Source organism: Bos indicus, chromosome 14 (genome assembly GCF_029378745.1).
Source record: "Bos indicus isolate NIAB-ARS_2022 breed Sahiwal x Tharparkar chromosome 14, NIAB-ARS_B.indTharparkar_mat_pri_1.0, whole genome shotgun sequence".
NCBI lineage: Eukaryota > Metazoa > Chordata > Mammalia > Artiodactyla > Bovidae > Bos > Bos indicus.
The window spans coordinates 7,208,639-7,226,570 of NC_091773.1; the positions used below are offsets into that span (position 1 = coordinate 7,208,639).

Genomic DNA, 17,932 nt, shown 5'->3' on the forward strand with positions numbered 1-17,932 from the left:
ACTTAGGTTGCTTCCATATCTTGGGTATTGTAAATAATGCTGCTATAACAATTGTGATGCATGCATCTTTTCTAGTCAGGGAGAAATCTTTTTTTTTAATTGAAAATATTTTTATGTACACGCAGAGAGTACACATCAGGGAGTTCCCTGGTGGTCTAGTGGTTGGGATTCAGCACTTTCACTGCCATGGGCCAGGTTTAATCCCTGGTTGGGGAACTGAGATCCCACGAGCCTCCCCAGCATAGCCAAAAATAAAGGCAGTACATGAACATTGCGCATAACTCTGCACACTGATGAATTTTGAAAAGCTGAAGACTCTACGTACTCAGAGCCCAGATGGGAAAAAGCATCCTGAGAGCCGCCTCATCCCCCCGTCCATAGGCTCTACCTGTAAGGGCACAGCTACCATCCTGACCTCCAACACCCTCCACAGTAGCTCTGCCTGTGCTTGGACCTCATAAAACTGGCATCACAAAGAACATGCTCTTGGGTCTGACCTATCTTGCCTAATACGATGTTTGTGAGATTCATCCATATTGTTGGATATGGCTGTGAATTGTCCATTTTTACTACTGTTTTGTAACATTGGCATTCTAGGGCTGGCGGCCCAAATTCAGCCTTCCATCTGGTTTCATAAAGTTTTTTTTTTTAAAGCACAGCCATGCCGGTTCAGTTCTGTACATGTCTAGGGCTGCCTTCTACACTGTACAACAGCGACAAGAGCTGAGAAGACCATATGGTCCACAAAGCTGGAGATGCTATCTGCCTCTTTACCAAAAGGTTTTTGACTTCTATATAGTATTCCATCATGTGAATATACTGAAATTCATTTGCTCATTTTACTGTTAATGGGCAGTTTTGTAGTTTCCAAGTTGGGGCTCTTAAGAGTGATGTGCAAAGAACTTGTATGTCTTTTGGTGAAACAAGCAGGTGCATTTCTATTGTGTCTGTTCCTGGGGGTGAACGTGTTAGATTACAGGGCAGATGTAAGTTTATCCTTGTCAAAAGCCATCAACCAGTTTTCCAAAGTGGTTGTGCCATGACTTGTCCCACGAGCAGTATTTGAGAGCTCCAGCTGCTGCTCCATGTCCTGTCCCACTGGTATTCTCTGTCTTTAGCATTTTCCCCGCCCCTGTTTTGATTCTTCTCTTTATAAGTTATTTCTCAGTTTCATGGCTGGGCATTTACAGGGTTAAGAGCATTCACCACATCTAGTGGCGACTGTTTCATCTTTGGACACTTTATTCTCTTTCTCCTTACTTTCTTGTTTTTGGCCATGCCATGCTGCATGCAGGATCTTAGTTCCCCGACCAGAAATTGAACCCATACAACCACTGAATCACCAGGGAAGTCCCTACACTTTGTTTTCTTAAGAAGCTCTTCTTCATAGAGTCTCCTTTTGGATATTAAAAATCAACACTCATGTCCCCACTGAATGTAGTCTTCTCCAGAGAGGAACACTAAACATCTCCAGCTTCTTAAAAGTGGCATGTAACACATGGTTTGCATGCTTTCACAATCCTGGTTGCCTGGTGAACAATAGGCTTAGCATCTCTGGGCCTCAGTTTACCCATCTGAAAATAAGGAGGTTTGATGTAAAGATCTTTAAAGTCATTTTAACCCCAACATTCTGTGTTAAGTTGGGAGCCCTCACAGAGATGCCTACATGCATGTCTGAACACGGAACTCCCGTCCCCAGATATTCCTGTTAATGTTTATCTGCTGACAGTAGAAAGTGGAGACATTTATTCATTCCATTTCTCTTCCTTCCGACAAATAGACGATAGTTTCTGAGAGCCAAGGATATCCCAGGTGAGGCAGAAGGTGCTCAGGAAGGTAAGACTGATCTAGGTTTCTCCTGGTAGACACACAGCTTCAGCAGGAGGGCGAGGTGGACTGCGGACCTGGGGGACCCAGTATGGTCCATGGAATGCATTTTAAGACAGTAAGATGGTGGATTCATTTTGATATATGGCAAAACCAATACAACATTGTAAAGTTAAAAAAAAAAAAAAAAGACAGTAAGAGTCCTGGGAAATGTCGGCTCTGATGAACGTCACTTGAGGCTGGAAGGTGACTGGGGGGAGGGAGGTGCTGATGGTTATCTGAGTCTGCTCCCTGGAGGAGGTGGCCTGAGGCACTGCTCCCTCTAGAGACCAGGGAATGCTGGTTTCACCCTCACTCTTCTCAGGATTCATTTTGTTTGCAGCAAATGACTCCCAGGCCAGACTGCTCTTGGCTTCCTCCCTGACATCAGCGTCAGTGGTGTGTAAGGACCAAAGAACCAGTCAGCAAGCCTGGATGGCAGGCCCCTCTGATATTCAAATTTTGCAGAGACCAGCATAATTTAACTGACCCAAACAGTGCCAAAATGTGAAGGCAGGGTGGAGAAAATGAAAATACGAATTAGGCTTTTGAGATATCAAATTCCATAGAGTCTCACAGGATCACTGCTTTGAATTTTTAAAAGAAAACCTAGCTGGTGTGTGTAAATTCATTTAAGGCCCACAATTTAAGCCCATGCAGTGGAGATAATCAGCCTTGTTTTCTGAACGGGGAAACTGAGACACTGTTTTAGAACTTGCCCAGGGCACCAGATTGTAAGGGTGAAGCCTAGTTGTCTTGCTTTACAGGCATTGCTCTTTATCACGATCCTTTAACAAGCACAGCGGCAGGGCTTCATGCTTGCAAGGAAACCTTCACTAGCATGTCAGGACTAGAGGCTTGGCAGCTTGGCTAACTGGTGTTGGAGTGGTGAGTTGATGAAATCCCACTTAATCTAACTCTCCCCAGTTTTACTGATGGGCCCATGAATGGGGGTCTCAGGGTCACAGAGCTCAGTAGTGTCAATTATACCATCAATAATAGCGACATAAAAAAAAAAAAATCACTCCACCAGGCCAAGGAAGTTCTTGGAGGGAAGCTGGGTGCTGTCACTGGGAGAAGGCGGACCAGGAGAATGAACATTCACCGCAGACTGGGGGTAATTCGCCCAAGGCCACACAGGCAACAAATGGCAGAATCAACCCCGAAATCAAATCCATCTTATGTCGAAACTCAAGGTTAAAAATACATCCCTTGTTTATACCAAATCCTGAATGACCAAATCTTCTCTTCTATTCAGCCAAGCACATGGTCGGCTGGTTCTTTAGAAAATAAATTACTGGGTACCCTTCTTTAAAAAGTAATTAATTTGCTTTTCTGGTCTTAGCATGTGGCTTGTGGGATCTTATTTCCCCAACCAGGTATGAAACCCTGGACCCCTGGCATTGGAAGCACAGAGTTCTAACCACTAGACTTCCAGGGAATTCCCCTGAGTACACGTTTATGACTTTTTCCCTGTGGGTTCATGATGGAATGAGTGGTCGTTGTTATTGTTGAGTCCCTTAGTCCTGTCGGAGGACTCTGTGACCCCATGGTCAGAGGAGCCCGACAGGGAAAATCCATGGGATTTTCCACAAAAGAATATTGGAGTGGGTTGTCATTTCCTTCTCCAGGAAGGAGTGGTAGATTATATTAATGGTTCCGTCTCTTCACTCTACCCTAAGGAGACACTCTTTGTCCTGGGAATTTCTCTTCTTTTACCAAAAAGGTGAGTACATTTTTCTTCTTGTTGATTCTGAGTTTGGTCATGTAACTTGCACTGGTCAGTGCGCTGGTAGAAGAGACTTGAAAAAGCACTTGACATTTCTACTTGCCCTTTTTGGTTCCTGCCATCCCATGAGCAGGGCATCCCTAGGCTACCTTGCTGTCCCAGAAGGAAGCTGGAAGCCACAGAAAGCAGAGACGCTGCAGTCCTTAGGTCAGCAGACTTCCCAGCCAACTTGCACACAAAGGTTCTCCCCAGTGTTCATCCCTTGATCCATCCTCCATCCCTCCAACCCTCTCCCTTCCTTCAATAACTGTTTACTGGGCCTCCGGGTTGGGTCTGGCACTCTTGTAGTGTCTGGCTGCTGCTGCTGCTGCTAAGTCTCGTCAGTCATGTCCGACTCTGTGCAACCCCACAGATGGCAGCCCACCAGGCTCCTCTGTCCCTGGGATTCTCCAGGCAAGAACACTGGAGTGGGTTGCCATTGCCTTCTCTAGTCTCTGGCAGCCCTCCTGTTTTACCCTCCTTGCTGCTGGGATCCAAGGCCACTCCTCCCTTTTTAAAATTTAATTTTTTTTACATTGCCCAGTTACTACCCCTTGTGGTTGCTTTATAGAATATTTATTGCAGTTATAAATCTATTAACTTTTCCTCGGTAAACTATTTAAACACAGCTGATAAATTTAAAATTTTTTGAATCAAATTTCCTTAAACATTTATCCACTGAGTCAAATTGCCCTGTTTCACTATGAGTCTAACATAACTTCTGAATGTTTCAACCACCTTAACAACACAAAAGTTTTTACTGTAGCAATACTTAAACTTATTTGTAAAAATCAGAACTATTGATTGGACCAATGTGTTAGCTTACAGAAGATACATTTTGTAGTTCTCCAGGACTGCAAGATCAGATACAAGATAGAAAGATTATCTCCTTCCCAGGAACATGGAAATCACAGCCTCTGGGTCAATGATTGATGGATTCTTAGTGGGAACATTGAATCCTTCCAGGTGACTCACATAGCAGCAGGTATTTGCCGGTTGGGATGCCCTCCGACCAGGTTCAACGGCTAAGTCAACAGGACTCACAAGTAAGTTCTTGCAATCTCCATGTCCATTGAATTTTGAGTACATGATGTTTTGCCTCAGTTTACAATTAACTTGATTATGCCTCATTAGCATTCATTATAATCAGCAGGACCATAGCGCAGCTTAATCCATCAACCATTCTGCAAGGACATCTGGCTAATTCATTAACTCACAGCACCAATTATGAACACTCCTTCTACCCGGTTATTTTGGAGGCTGCTGGTCTTGACCTGCCCTTCCTGGTTTTGGTATAGTTCTTACTCTTTCTGGAAATCTTTGACTTATAGTAAAGTTATCTGTTCTTTTCAACTTACATAGATACACTGTTTCCCAAACAGATATACTGAACTTCAAGTAAGAAATAAGAGTCCCATATATGCCAAACTTACCTACTTACTAAAATGCTGTTTCTATACTTTCTTTGAGTTATAACTAGCTTTGCCATTACATATAATATTAACTTTTCCTTTTTGATCGCTAAGGACTCATGGCTTTTCACAGACTCAACTTGTTCTTGTAAATCAGCAACTGTAGACCTAGTTGCTCTTTGTTGTATCTAAGTTGTTACAACCTGACCTGGGGACCCTCTTTCCTCTTCACCTGATTCCTTTGTCCTTTCAGCAACAGCTCAGCACTTTTGGCAGCAGCCCGGTTTTCTGGCAATAGTAAGATGTCTCAGGCCATGGCAATTTCTTTTTGCTCCCAGACGTGAACTTGGGTTCTCTGAAGGAGCCCTGGCTACTGCTAACGAAAAATGCTATTCAGATCACTACGTGTGTGCTGAGGGTACATGATGTGTGTGCTGGTGATGAGACGGCACCCTATGGCCGCTGAAAAGAACGAACGAGAAAAGACGTTGCTTCCTAAGGTCATAATTATGTTCTCAAATTGCTCAAATCATTTGAATATTACAACATCTTTTTTATATACAATTTTAAATGGATTCTTCCCTACAACATGTCTATTCAGATTTTTAACACTTCACTCAGACTGTGATTACCTCAATCTCTGATTTTTAGCACTGTGCCTCCAGGTCCATTATTTTGTGGCCCCTCTTACGTATCCTTTATCAAAATTTGCATTCAAGAAAACATAAAATTATGTATACAAATTATTCTGGCTTCATGTAAATGCATGTTTGTCATATAGCTATTAGATATAATTATAAAACTATTGACACAAATGTATTCAATTATGTTAATTTATTATTGCATAATGAAATGTCATTACATGTAATACATTTCTGGCACAAATTCACTCCTGTGCCTGTCTTGAGAGGCTGAAGAGGCCACCAGACAGCAAGCTGGGAGGCTCACGCCCTCTAGGAACTGTCGCTGAAGCAGGATGCTATTATTTAGACAATTTAGAGCAATTTATATTTACTTCTATTAATGTGCCTTCACTAATTGAAGGCATTCTGGGACAGTACGCAAATGGAGAGTATAAAGATGTTTGCTGACTGAATACGTGCCAATCACTCAGCAGGGCCATGGGTGGACTCATCTCTCCATTTGCAAATCTGGTCCCGTAGAAAGGGACTGTCTCTTGGTCATTTCTGTATGACTGTGGCCAGTAATGATAGGGGCTTAGTGATTCTTCTTTGAACAGAGAAGAAGGAAAATACCATGAGAATAACAGAGAAAATCATAGCTGTCCAAATCATTAATTCAGGAATATCATTCACAATCCACTATTTTTTTAAAAATTTGACTTTATTAATATTCTGAGGCAACTGGGTTTGAGACAAATTTTAAATTGCTTCATTTCCAAAATTCATTTTGGTCACAACATCCAGGAGTAACCCGTCGGTTAATCAATAACATTTAAATACTGTTGTTAGAAAGGCAACCCAGCACAAAACCAATACTGTCAGCAATCAGAACAACTCTAATTTCCTGACGGAAATTGATTCACAGCAAAATAGTGGTTATTGCAAATATTTATCCGTCTGAAAGGGAACACTCATCCGTGCAGCTTTTTGAGCAGTTCATTTGCAAATCAAAGACTGTGATGAGTTCCACTCAGCCATCTATCTTGAGACTTGGAAGCACTGTGGGAGGCGGTGGGTGTGTAGCAATAACCCTAGGATTGCCTTGAAGTGGCCCTTTTGGGGATGGGTGGGTAGTGTGGACATATCCCACATGCGATGTGGGGAAAGTACTGGGCATGGAGACCAGGTCTACACCTGGGTTGTCACTGACCTGCTGTATGAGGTCAGAAAGCCACCTAACCTCTCTGCACACTTTTCTCTTCTTGCAAAGAAGGATATTCTTATTTGTCCAATTTAGCCCTCCTATTGTTGTGAAAAGGAAGGGGTGGGGGGAGGGATACCTCTTAAGTTATATTTAATGGACTGGGTAAATTTGGGGTCTTATAATCTTGAGTCTCTATTTCCCAAGAACAGGGTTAAGGAGCAAGACAAGGTTTCCAATAAATCCAAGCATCATCCTCCAGCTCAATGCTCTGTGCTGCTGTTCAGTCGCCGTGTCGCAGCCAATTCTTCGCGACCCCATGGACTGCGGCACGCCAGGGAACTGTCGCTCACCATCTCCCAGAGTTGTGGGATGTTCGTGGGAGTTTTACTAACTATAAAACAAGTGCCAATGAGAACAAATGTGTTCACTGAGTAACAGTGCAGTAGGAGCTGGAAACAAAGATAAAACAATCTGCGTGGCTTCTGTGCTCAAGAAGTTCATAGTCTAGATGCGTTGGGAGGGGGCTGTGTAAACAGATAAATGCAGTGGGCTTGGGATGGTGCAGGCCCGAAGTGTGAGCAGGAGTGTGGGAACAGTCATGAGCTGAAAGAGAATTCCTTAAACTGAGCCGCAAAAGAGGGGAAGTTATTTCAGGAAAAGGCTTACAACAGGCAAAGATTAGTATTTCAGAAGAACCAGAAAAACAAATCAGTATTTCCCAAATTTTTCACTTCAAGTTCACTTTCACATTTATCTCTGTTACCACATAAAACCATTTTAAGTCGACTAATTTTAGAAAATGTAAACAAGTTGGATTTAAAAAGAAAACTTTACACGATTACTACCAAAAATTACATTATTTGCTATAAACAGAAGCAAACCTTTAAAATAAAAGCAACAGGAACTCATTAATTTAATAAATCACTGTCAAGCTGTTCCTAGTTTTGGTGGCCAAAGGGGTGACCAGGATGAAACCAGGATAAATTAATGTCAGACAGTTAATAAATCCTATGGAGAAAACAGAGTGACTTAGGAAGGTTCCTTTGGATGGGGTGGCCCGGCAGGGCCCGCTACAGTATGTCATTTGAGCAGATATCTGAAGAAAGTGGTAGACCGAAAAGGAAAAGGAGGTCATTACAACTCAAGCAGATGCTGTGGCTTGCAGAAAGAAGGCTGCGAGCCAGATTCACGGAGAGGGGTAAGTGATGGAGTGGCGGGCTCACAGCCAGCCGACACTTTCTGCAAGATAGTCTAGAGCGTGGAGAGGCAGGCGCTCGGTCGAGGGGGTTCCAGCTGCTGAATTCTATCTGTAAGACTAAATCTAAGCTGAAGCTCCAATCCTTTGGCCACCTGATGCGAAGAACTGACTCACTGGAAAAGACCCTGATGCTGGGAAAGACTGAAGGCAGGAGAAGAAGGGGACAAGAGAGGATGAGATGGTTTGGATGGCATCGCCGACTCGATGGACAGGAGTTTGCGTAAACTCCGGGAGTTGGTGATGGACAGGGAGGTCTGACGCGCTGCAGTGCAGAGTCGGACACGACTGAGCGACTGAACTGAACTGATTCCTAGCGGAAAGCATCTGCAAACAGTGCAACCTTGGAAAGAGAGTGAGCGAGGCCGGCTGTGACCGCCCCGACTAACAATTTAGTAAATAAATGAAAGCCAAGAAAAGTCAAGTCGCTGAGAACTGGGACAAGAAAGCGGAAACTCTCCTTCTTCGTCCAGCCCGGTGCGGTCCAAGGATGGGGCTGGCAGGCAGACGCCGGCTCCGGGCAGAGCAGGGTAGACTCGCGCTTCTGCAGTCCTCACTCCCGGCCTCCCGTGAGCCCCTTTCCGGGAGAGGCTCAAAACGCGGAGCCGGCAAATCCGCGGAACCGGATGGCTAAGCCGGGATATGGAGTCGGCGCACGCGCAGTGGCCCGACCGAGCCCGGCCGCTCTCGCCGCTGGGGGGGAGGGTCATCCGAGCCTGACGTCCGCGACGCCGACGTCAGCGCCCCGGGAAGAGGAGGGCGAAGACTCCATCCGCCATGTTGGATGCCGCAGATTCGCCATAACCGCGCCGGCTCTTTTCTTAAAAAAATAAAAATAAAAAGCGAAGCATCAGTGGGGCGCCCCGCCTTCTCGGTCGGCGCGGGAGGGGGCCCGGAAGAGCCCGACGCTTTTTTTTCCCTCCGCGGCAGGGGCGTTGCCATGGAGACGCGGGCGGCAGGTGAGCCGGGCTGGGGGTTGGGGTGGGGATGGGGTGGGGGTGGGGCGCAGCGCGGCGCGCGGGAAGCCGTTGCGAGCTCGGAGTCGGGAAGGAGCGCGCGGGCCGCTGGGCGGCGGAGGGATCTACGGCCCCGGGCGGAGAGCGGACGTAGCGGCGTCCTTCGACGGCACGTTCGGTCGCTGGCAGTATCCCGCCGCCTCGGGTTTTTATTGAGAAAAAAAGTAACGAGGATGCTAGCGGAAGAACGAGCGAGGGAAGGCAGTGCGCGCGCGCGTGCGCGGAGCCGTTTCCAGGGCAACGGGTGGGGCTGGGGCGCGCGCCAGCGACCGAGCGCAGGCGTGCCGGCGGGCGGGATGTTCGAATCCCCGCGCCGCCGACTCTTTGGCCGCTCTGCCTCCTTCTTGCCTGCCCTCAGTTTCCTCCTCCGTGAATTGGGTAGCTCCTTCAGACCCACGTTCCTTAGGCAGGGTGTGTTGAAGGGACAAGGTTCCACCGAGCTGCTGAAGGAAACTTTCTTTGTGTCTTGAAGAGGGAACCATAAACGCCAGAGATTATTAGCATTCTGGCTGCCGGTAACCCTGTAACATCCTGTGATAAACTGTAATTTATCCTCTATCTGCCGTCTAGCCCTGCGGGCCCCTTGGTCCTCACCCGTTAAAGTTAAGCTGAAATGCCACCTCCTCCAGGCAGCCGTCCGTCTCTGGCTTCCGGGCGGGGGGAGGCAGCCTTTCTGCCCTTGGACGCAAGAGCAGGATGGATCTTCTGAACACCTGGCCCGAGCCCCTTGACGCTGAGCTTGGGGCTCCTTCCTGCGTGATTAACAAGAAGCGTCTGCACTGGGGCACTGACCTCGCGCTTCCTGCCTCTCTGTTTCTACCAACAGTTCTAATTTGTATGTCTTTTACTGACGAGGAACAAAAGTTCAGAGAGGTCAACTTCATACAGTTTGGAAATGGCAGAACTGAGGCTTTAAAAATCAACTTCCTCCAGCTTGGGATGAAATCCAGACTTCGGGGTGCCTGCCCGGCTTGTACTTCTGGCTCCTGGAAGCTCAAGTGCCTGGCCTCCAGTGGGTGCTGTAGGGTACCTTTATCGAAGGGAAGAGTGAATATCTGGCTGCACTGACCACCTCCTGCCCCTTCCAGACTGGTTCCCTAGCAGAGCCCAGTGACTTGAGGAATAATTGATATAAGTTTGGTGTCATATGGTGACTCGGACTGGAAAGAATCTGCCTACAGTGCGGGAGACCCGGGTTCGATTCCTGAGTCGGGAAGATCCCCTGGAGAAGGGAATGGCAACCCACTCCAGTATTCTTGCCTGGAAAATCCCATGGATGGAGGAGCCTGGTGGGCTACAGTCCATGGGGTCCCTAATAGTTGGACATGACTAAGCAATTAACACCGAGTGTCATAGGGCATACCATCAACAATGGCCCCTCCAACATCAACTGCTGAGTCTATAAGCATGTTGAAGCAGTTATACTGAGTGTCCCCCATACTGAGGGTTGCAGAAGGCATTTGAGCTTATGTATGGTATTTGGTGCCCAGACGCCAGGGGCACGTTTCATGGATTCTTCACTTGAAGCATCTCTATATGCCAGGCAGGGATGAGTAAAGAGCCCTTGGACCCTTGGTTCTGCCCTCATACTATTGTGTCAGATTCCGACAAGGAGAGCCAGTACAGTAAAGTGTGTGTGTGTGTGTGCGCGCGTGTGCGATGATGAAGCAGACCCAGATCCCCAGGAGCTGTGAACTATGCCTGGCATGCTTTCTGACAATAATGATGTTACCGAATCCAAAACCCGTACTGCTTGCCACACGATGGGTCAATAAATCGAGAGATGAATCACTGGGGCAAGGAACAGTGAGTTTATTTGGAAAGCCAGCAGCTGGAGAAGATGATGGACCAGTGTCCCAAAGCACAGTTGTACCTGAGTTAGAATTCAGGCTTCTTTTATAATAAAAGGGGAGAGGGGGAGTGGTTGGTTGGTACAAACTTCTTGGTGTCTGAATCCTTAGTTCTTGTACCTGCGCTCCTAGGTCTGGTTACAATGTTCCTATAAACCTCCAAGACAAACATTATTCTCTGTTCTGCAAGTTTTTATCTGTATGAATGGAAAAGTGTTGTACTTTAAAGGTCAGAGCCTTGAGAAGGGGCCATTCTGTATATTTCAGGCTGTAGGCAAGGGTTTCTTGACTGGTAGCAAAAACAATAGAATACAAAGGTTAAAGTAGAAGAAACAGATCAGATGTGGAGTCAGACTTGATCTTCCCTACTGAACTGTCTTTGTTTGGTGCTTCCCTTCTCCCAAGTATAGATACATGGCATGCACTGCCCACTTCTCTTCTGGAGTTTACCTAACAGTTTCTAAAAACAATCCTGGACATTGTTGTAGTTGCCTTGACTTTTCAGCTATAAGTGACACAGATCATGTTTTAGAATATATTGCTGTTAACTTGGCATCTCTAATTCCTGAAGAGAGTCTCCTGTTTCGCTTGGTTGTTGGGTTACGGCAGGAGAGTCAGTACAATAAGTGATAAGGTGGAGTCGTGTTTGGCCTCTAAGGTGCAGCTTCTAGGTGGTGAGCCTGCCGTGATGGTCACCACCTTGAACTGGAGATCTGCCTGCTACCACACTGCTCCCTTCTCAGTGCATTTACCTTGTAGAACAATGATTCCTGTGTTACCTTACAATTTACCCAACAACTTGTCAAAGACAGCTATCCTTCAGTAGAATTAAGTGTCTGCCTAAGGCAAGGGCAGTCAGGAATTAGATATATTAAAAAGACTCTCCCGTAATTGCATTTCCTTTTATAGACAGTTTCGTGCAGGCTGCTTCTGCAAACCTCCCCTGCGAGAGGAGCCGGTTTAATTATGTAGAAGGGATTTAGCCTGGAGTTAAGTTTTCTTTTTGTTCTCAACTGTTTATCCTGTTAAACTTTCACTGTCTTTGCAGTTTCTCAAGGGCAGGTGTCAACTTTAAGGGCAGGAACAGCCTGGAGGGTGGAATGAACACGTGCTCTGGGGCCTGGGATCTGCTCTCACCAGATTCCTGCAGGAGATGCCCTGGGCCGGTGCCCTGGAGGCTGGTGGTCCTGCTCCTCATCCCTTTCACCCAGACCCAGTCTGTCTGCCCTGCAGCCTAATGCTTTGTCACCTGCTTGCTTCTTGAAAACATTTGTGATTGGAAAAGTGTGACAGATGTTGACTGATTTTTTTTTTAAAGAAAAAAAAATCTGAGAGTGAAGCAAATAGTCATATTAAAAACTTATTACAGGTTTGAAGTTACAGTCTTTTTTTTTTTTTTTAAGTGGAGTCACCTTAAAAAAATTTATTTTCCTTTGTTTGACTGTGTTGGGTCTTAGTTGTGGCATGCGCGATTTTCAACCTTCCCTGTGGCACGTGGGCTCTTAGTTGTGACATGTGAGATCTAGTTCCCTGACCAGAGCTCCGACTTGGGCCTCTGCTGGGAGCACAGCTTATAAGCAGATTATAGCGGCTTCCCCGATAGCTCAGTTGGTAAAGAATCCACCTGCAATGCAGGAGACCCCGGTTTGATTCCTGGGTTGGCAAGATCTGCTGGAGAAGGGATAGGCTACTCACTCCAGTATTCTTGGGCTTCCATTGTGGCTCAGCTGGTAAAGAATCCACCTGTAGTGTGTGAGACCTGGGTTCGAGCCCTGGGATGGGAAGATCCCCTGGAGAAGGGGAAGGCTACCCACTCCAGTATCCTGACCTGGAGAATTCCGTGGACTGGGTCACAAAGACTTGGACACGACTGAGTGACTTTCACAAGCAGATCATGCTTGGCATATTAATAGAAAAAAAAAAATGGGGTTACAGACTTTTCTGCTTCTAAATCATGTAACAAATGGAGCTGCGAATTGCTTAACTCTGGAATCCAGCACCTTTGTGCCCCCTCTGGGTCAGGACCAAGGCAGGATGGAACGGTGGGCACCAGCTTCAGAGGCAGCTGCTGGCCTTGTTGGAGTGTAGGGGGTTGAGGGGACCAGATCAGTTATGGCATCTGGAGCCAAGGAACAGGGGGTTTTGGGAGTAGCATTCTGGAAAATGGGGGTCTTGGATGTCCTGGCAACTTGGAAGGGTTGGTAAGTCAGCCCCAGGACTCCCTGTAGGGCCCTGGCTGGCTTCCTTATTTCTGTTGAATGTTTTCTTCCCATCTCTGCCAGCAGGACTCTTCTTCAGGGGCCACCACCACTGCCTTGCCCTGTAGGGTCCACCCTCCCTCCCTCTCTCCTTCCCTCCCTTCTTTCTTCTAAGCGGCTTCCCTGGTTCACCCAGATGTTTGTGTGAAACTTTGTGCGGGGAAGCGAGAATGCAGAGTCAGATGTGACTCACCGACTCCTCTTGAGGGTCTCATGCAGTCCCAGGAGTGGAAAACGGATCCTTTGGGAGATGGTGCCAGACGTCATGATGGAACTAAGCCCCGAGAATTGAGGGTTTGAGGGGTGGGGTGCAGCTCCCCCTAGCCCAGCCACTTAGTCAACCTTGGTCCTTTTGTTGAAAAAATATGTGGGTACATTTCTGAGCCCTTAGGTCTATTCCATTGATCTGTTTATCCTCCATCCGCATCGCACTGTCTGAATTACTGTAGTTTTCTAGTCATTTTTGAGCTTATAAAGAATAAACAGGAGGGCGTTCTTTGGAGGGGCAGAAATGCAGGCAGGAGCGAGACCCGGTAACAGGCACTGTCGTGGTGCAGCGGTGGCCGTGGGAATGGGGGTTGGGGCAGGTTTAGAGACGTGAGGCAGAGGAAAGCCCCGTGGGACTAGGCGGATCGGGCTTTAACTTAGAGACCAGCTAGTCTTCGTCTGTGTTTGTTTTTAGGGGAAAGAGCAGTGATGAACCGAACTGGCACAGGGACACGAAACTTCGCAGGCTCCGTACACACGGCCAGGGTCCATCATTTCCAGGAGGGCCACACGGCCACACTTCCCCTCACTGGGCAGGAGTCAGGCTTGCACACACGGCCAGGGTCCATCATTTCCAGGAGGGCCACATGGCCACACTTCCCGTCACTCGGCAGGAGTCAGGCTCGCACACACGGCTAGGGCCCATCATTTCCAGGAGGGCCACACGGCCACACTTCCCGTCACTGGTCAGGAGTCAGAGGACCAGCGAAGTTGCGGGTTTGGGGGTCTGGGTTGGCCTGCGGCTGGCCCACCCTGAGCCGCCCCTTCTCCCCCAGCCCTGGATCTTGGGTGTTTCTCTAGGAAGCAGGAGCTGAGCCTTGGTTAACGATCTTCTCAGGGATTCTAAGGTGAACATTCTGGAAATGTTCTAGTCCTTCTGACAAAGGAAATGCAGCATTTCTGTTTACAAATAAATATGTTTGTTAGCCTCATTGATCTCTTTAGGCTTTTTTTTTTTCTCTTTAAGCTTTTAACTGTGAATTAAGTGATATTGATGGTTTTGGAGTTTATAATCTTTTAGAGGAGACAGAGGTTAAACAAACACACCACCAAATACATGATTACAAATTGGGGAAATTGCTTCAAAGTGGAGGGTGGTGGGGGAGTGGGCAAGAGAAAGTAACGGAGACCTAATTTGTATTGAAGGGGGTTTCAGAAAAGTCTCTCTGAGAAACTGAAGTTAAAGCTAAACCTAGGTTCTGAATTTTTTTTTTTTTTTTTTTTTAAAGTTTGGTGATCAGAAAGCAGCCCTCTCCACTTTGCAGAATTTCTTTTATGATTAAAAAATTTTTTTATATTGGACTGTTGTTGATTTACAATATTGTGTTAGTTTTAGGTATACAGCAAAGTGATTTAGTTGTACATGTCTATTCTCTTTTAACTTCTTTTTCCACTCAGGTTATTACAGAATACTGAGCAGAGTTCCCTGTGCTATACAGTAGGTCCTTGTTTGGTTATCTGTTTTAAACATAGGGTGTGTACATGTCAATCCCAAACTCCCAATTTATTCCCTTTTCCCTTTAGTAACCATAAGGCGGTTCTCTAGGTGTGTAAGTCTGTTTTGTAAATAAGTTCATGTGTATCCCCCCCCCCCCCCCGCCCCCGCCTGCATCGCTATCATGTGATATTTGTCTTTTTCTGTCTGACTTACCTCACTTAGTGTGATCATCTTCAGAATTTCAGGCAGCTCAGAACTAGCTCACGGCCGGAGTTCTCCTTTGCCCTCTGTCGCCGCCTAGGGGTCATGTGTGGGAAAGGCCCTGCTGCAGGAGCTCAGGAGACACCTTTGTCTACCCAGGTGGCAGCTGCCAATGCAGATGTCAGGCACGACTGAGCGACTGGGGTGCTGGGCCTACAGGGGAGGAGACCCAGGGGCCACTGGGTAGCCTGATCAGATGCAGTGGGAGGGACTGGTCTTGCCAGGGTCACCCCGAGGCTGCACTAGCTGGAGCTGGATCAGGGAGAAGGACGGGCTGCCTGAACTTCAAAAGTTCCCTGCCTCGTAAACAGAGTGGTTGTAGTTGTTCAGTCGCCCAGTCGTGTCCGACTCTTTGTGACCCCATGGACTGTAGCACGCCAGGCTTCCCGATCCTTCACCAACTCCTGGAGTTTACTCAAACTCATGTCTATTGAGTTGGTGATGCCATCCAACCATCTCATCCTCTGTTGTCCCCTTCTCCTCCTGCCCTCAATCTTTCCCAGCATCAGGGTCTTTTCCAATGAGCCAGTTCTTCCCATCAGGTGGCCACAGTATTGGAGCTTCAGCTTCGGCATCAGTCCTTCCAATGAACATTCAGGGTTGATTTCCTTTAGGATAGACTGGTTGGATCTTCTTGCTGTCCAAGGGACTCTTAAGAGTCTTCTCCATCACCACAGTTTGAAGGCATCAGTTCTTTGGTGCTCAGCTTTCTTTATTGTCCAGCTCTCACATCCGTACATGACTACTGGAAAAACCATGGCTTTGACTAGATGGACCTTTGTTTGCAAAGTAATGTCTCTGCTTTTTAATATGCTTTTTGGTCATTGCTTTTCTTCTGAGGAGCAAGTGTCTTTTAATTTCATGGCTGCAGTCACCATATGCAGTGATTTTGGAGCCCAAGAAAATAAAGCCTGTCGCTGTTTCCATTGTGTCCCCATCTTTTTGCCATGAAGTGATGGGACAGGAGACAGTGAGGTAGCTGCTCAACTAATAAGGGGAGTGTAGGGCACTGGCGGGAAGACTGGACTCTATCTCTTCTAAAGCAGGAGTCTATGAATTTGGGCCACAAACAAAACCACAGTCACTTTAAATTGTTTTCATGAACAAAATAGAATTATTTACTTATGATTCTGGAGTTTGTATCTTACTCATTTTAAAATGTGCTTAGCATACATAGTATGTGGTACATCTTAGGCATTCATTAAATGTTGAATTGTGTGACTAAGTTGAAAATTTCTTTTTTCCCCAGTATAAAACTGAATGACCCAGGGATGTGGAGAGTACACCTGATGCTTACTTCCTGTGTTAGTTACCAGGAAGAAGGAACCAGATGATTCTGGTGGCCTGGAGCTGGGTGGCTGGTGGGGTTTGGAAAATTCGTTTCCTTGTGGCTCTTGCTTAAATTTAAAGGTCTGCTCTGGAATTTGAACAGACTTTAGACACATCTGAGTATTAGAAGGTAGTTCTTTCTTCTGGAATTAATTGTTGAGTTCAAAATGCTTTTTAACTGAGATCAATCACAGGCTTTCATGATAAGTAGAGCAGGTATTTCAGATTCGCCATTGAATTTGTGTGTTTCCCACAGTTCCTGTCGGGCTGTTATTTTATCTCCTTTGATTATGACCTCAGGAGCCCAGAGCAGACAGCCAGCTTCTAGATGATAATAAATGAAATGTCCCCGTCCTCAGCCTCTTTGTTTTTTTTTCACTGGAGGCTGGTTGCTTTACAATGTTGCTGGTTTCTGCTGTGCAGCAGCGTGACTCAGGCGTAAGCGTACATGCCCATGCCGCCGCTCCAGGCCACCCCAGAGCGCCGGTCCAGCTCCCTGTGCTCTGCAGCAGCTCCTGCCCGCCGGCGGTTCCACTCCTGCTGGGGTCTGTATCAGTGCTCCTTGGTCAGTTCATCCCGCCTCTCCTTCCCCTGCCACATCCGTAACTGCCTGTTTCTCAACAGCGTGGACAGGAGTTCTGGTCGACATGGTCTAAGCTTCCTAATTCCTTGTCTCCATTTTCCTAAGTCTGTGGGTCCCCAAAGATTTTGGGGTGCTGGAGGCCCTCTCCCGTCCCACTGGCTGCCAGGGAGTGGGCGCTGCAAACCACATTTGTCTAATCTGCAGTGAAAAAGCTGCCGGTGTCCTGGAGAGAACGTGAGACTAGATTTGTGTTCTAGTCCAGACTGTCACGTGCTTGTAAGTGGAAAATACACACCAGATTGTGAATATTTAGTACAGCAACCACAATAAAAAAAGAATGTTGAACTCTCTCATCCGTTTCTAATCTCATGGATTACAAGGGAAAGAATAATATTTGGATATACTGGGGTAACAAAGCGTAGTATTAGAATTAATTTTCCTTGTTTCATTTTAATGCGGCTGCTTGAAAAATTTGAAATCACACCAGTGGTCCTGTTTCTGTGGACGGCGCCGGCCTGGCCGGGGGCGTTGGGCCTCTTGAGCCCTGGTGGTCTAAATGGCAGCCCTCGCAGAGCCGCACGTGAGTGTGTTTCTGCACGAGAGGCAGTGTCCGTGGGCAAGCGCTCACACCGGCCGTCTGCACGTTGGGGAACGGTGTGTGTGCTGAGCCACGCCCCCTAGCGGGTGGCTGTGTGTGCAAGCCCGTTTCCCTGCCCGTCCCAGTCCTGGGCACCTGTGTCGCGTGGAGCAGCCCTGTGCCCAGTATTGCCTCCACGCGATTGACCCCTGCCCCCACCGTCCT

General features: G+C 47.0%; 1 protein-coding gene and 1 long non-coding RNA gene across 4 annotated transcripts in view; one reads left to right on the plus strand and one right to left on the minus strand.

Annotated features, from left to right (window-relative positions):
* Window positions 1-6,369: 6,369 nt before the first annotated feature.
* Window positions 6,370-9,945, minus strand: LOC109568570 (uncharacterized). Its single transcript, XR_011570472.1, has 2 exons — window positions 9,739-9,945; window positions 6,370-8,948 (listed from the first exon to the last, which is right to left on the minus strand). It is a non-coding gene; the product is annotated as an uncharacterized lncRNA (long non-coding RNA).
* The window catches only part of ZFAT (zinc finger and AT-hook domain containing), a 158,580-nt gene continuing 149,560 nt past the window's right edge, over window positions 8,913-17,932 (plus strand). For all 3 annotated transcript variants that reach the window (XM_070802414.1, XM_019973941.2, XM_070802415.1), the window contains exon 1: window positions 8,913-9,087. In XM_070802414.1, coding sequence (XP_070658515.1) covers window positions 8,913-9,087 — 175 coding nt within the window. The remainder of the gene's footprint in view (window positions 9,088-17,932) is intronic.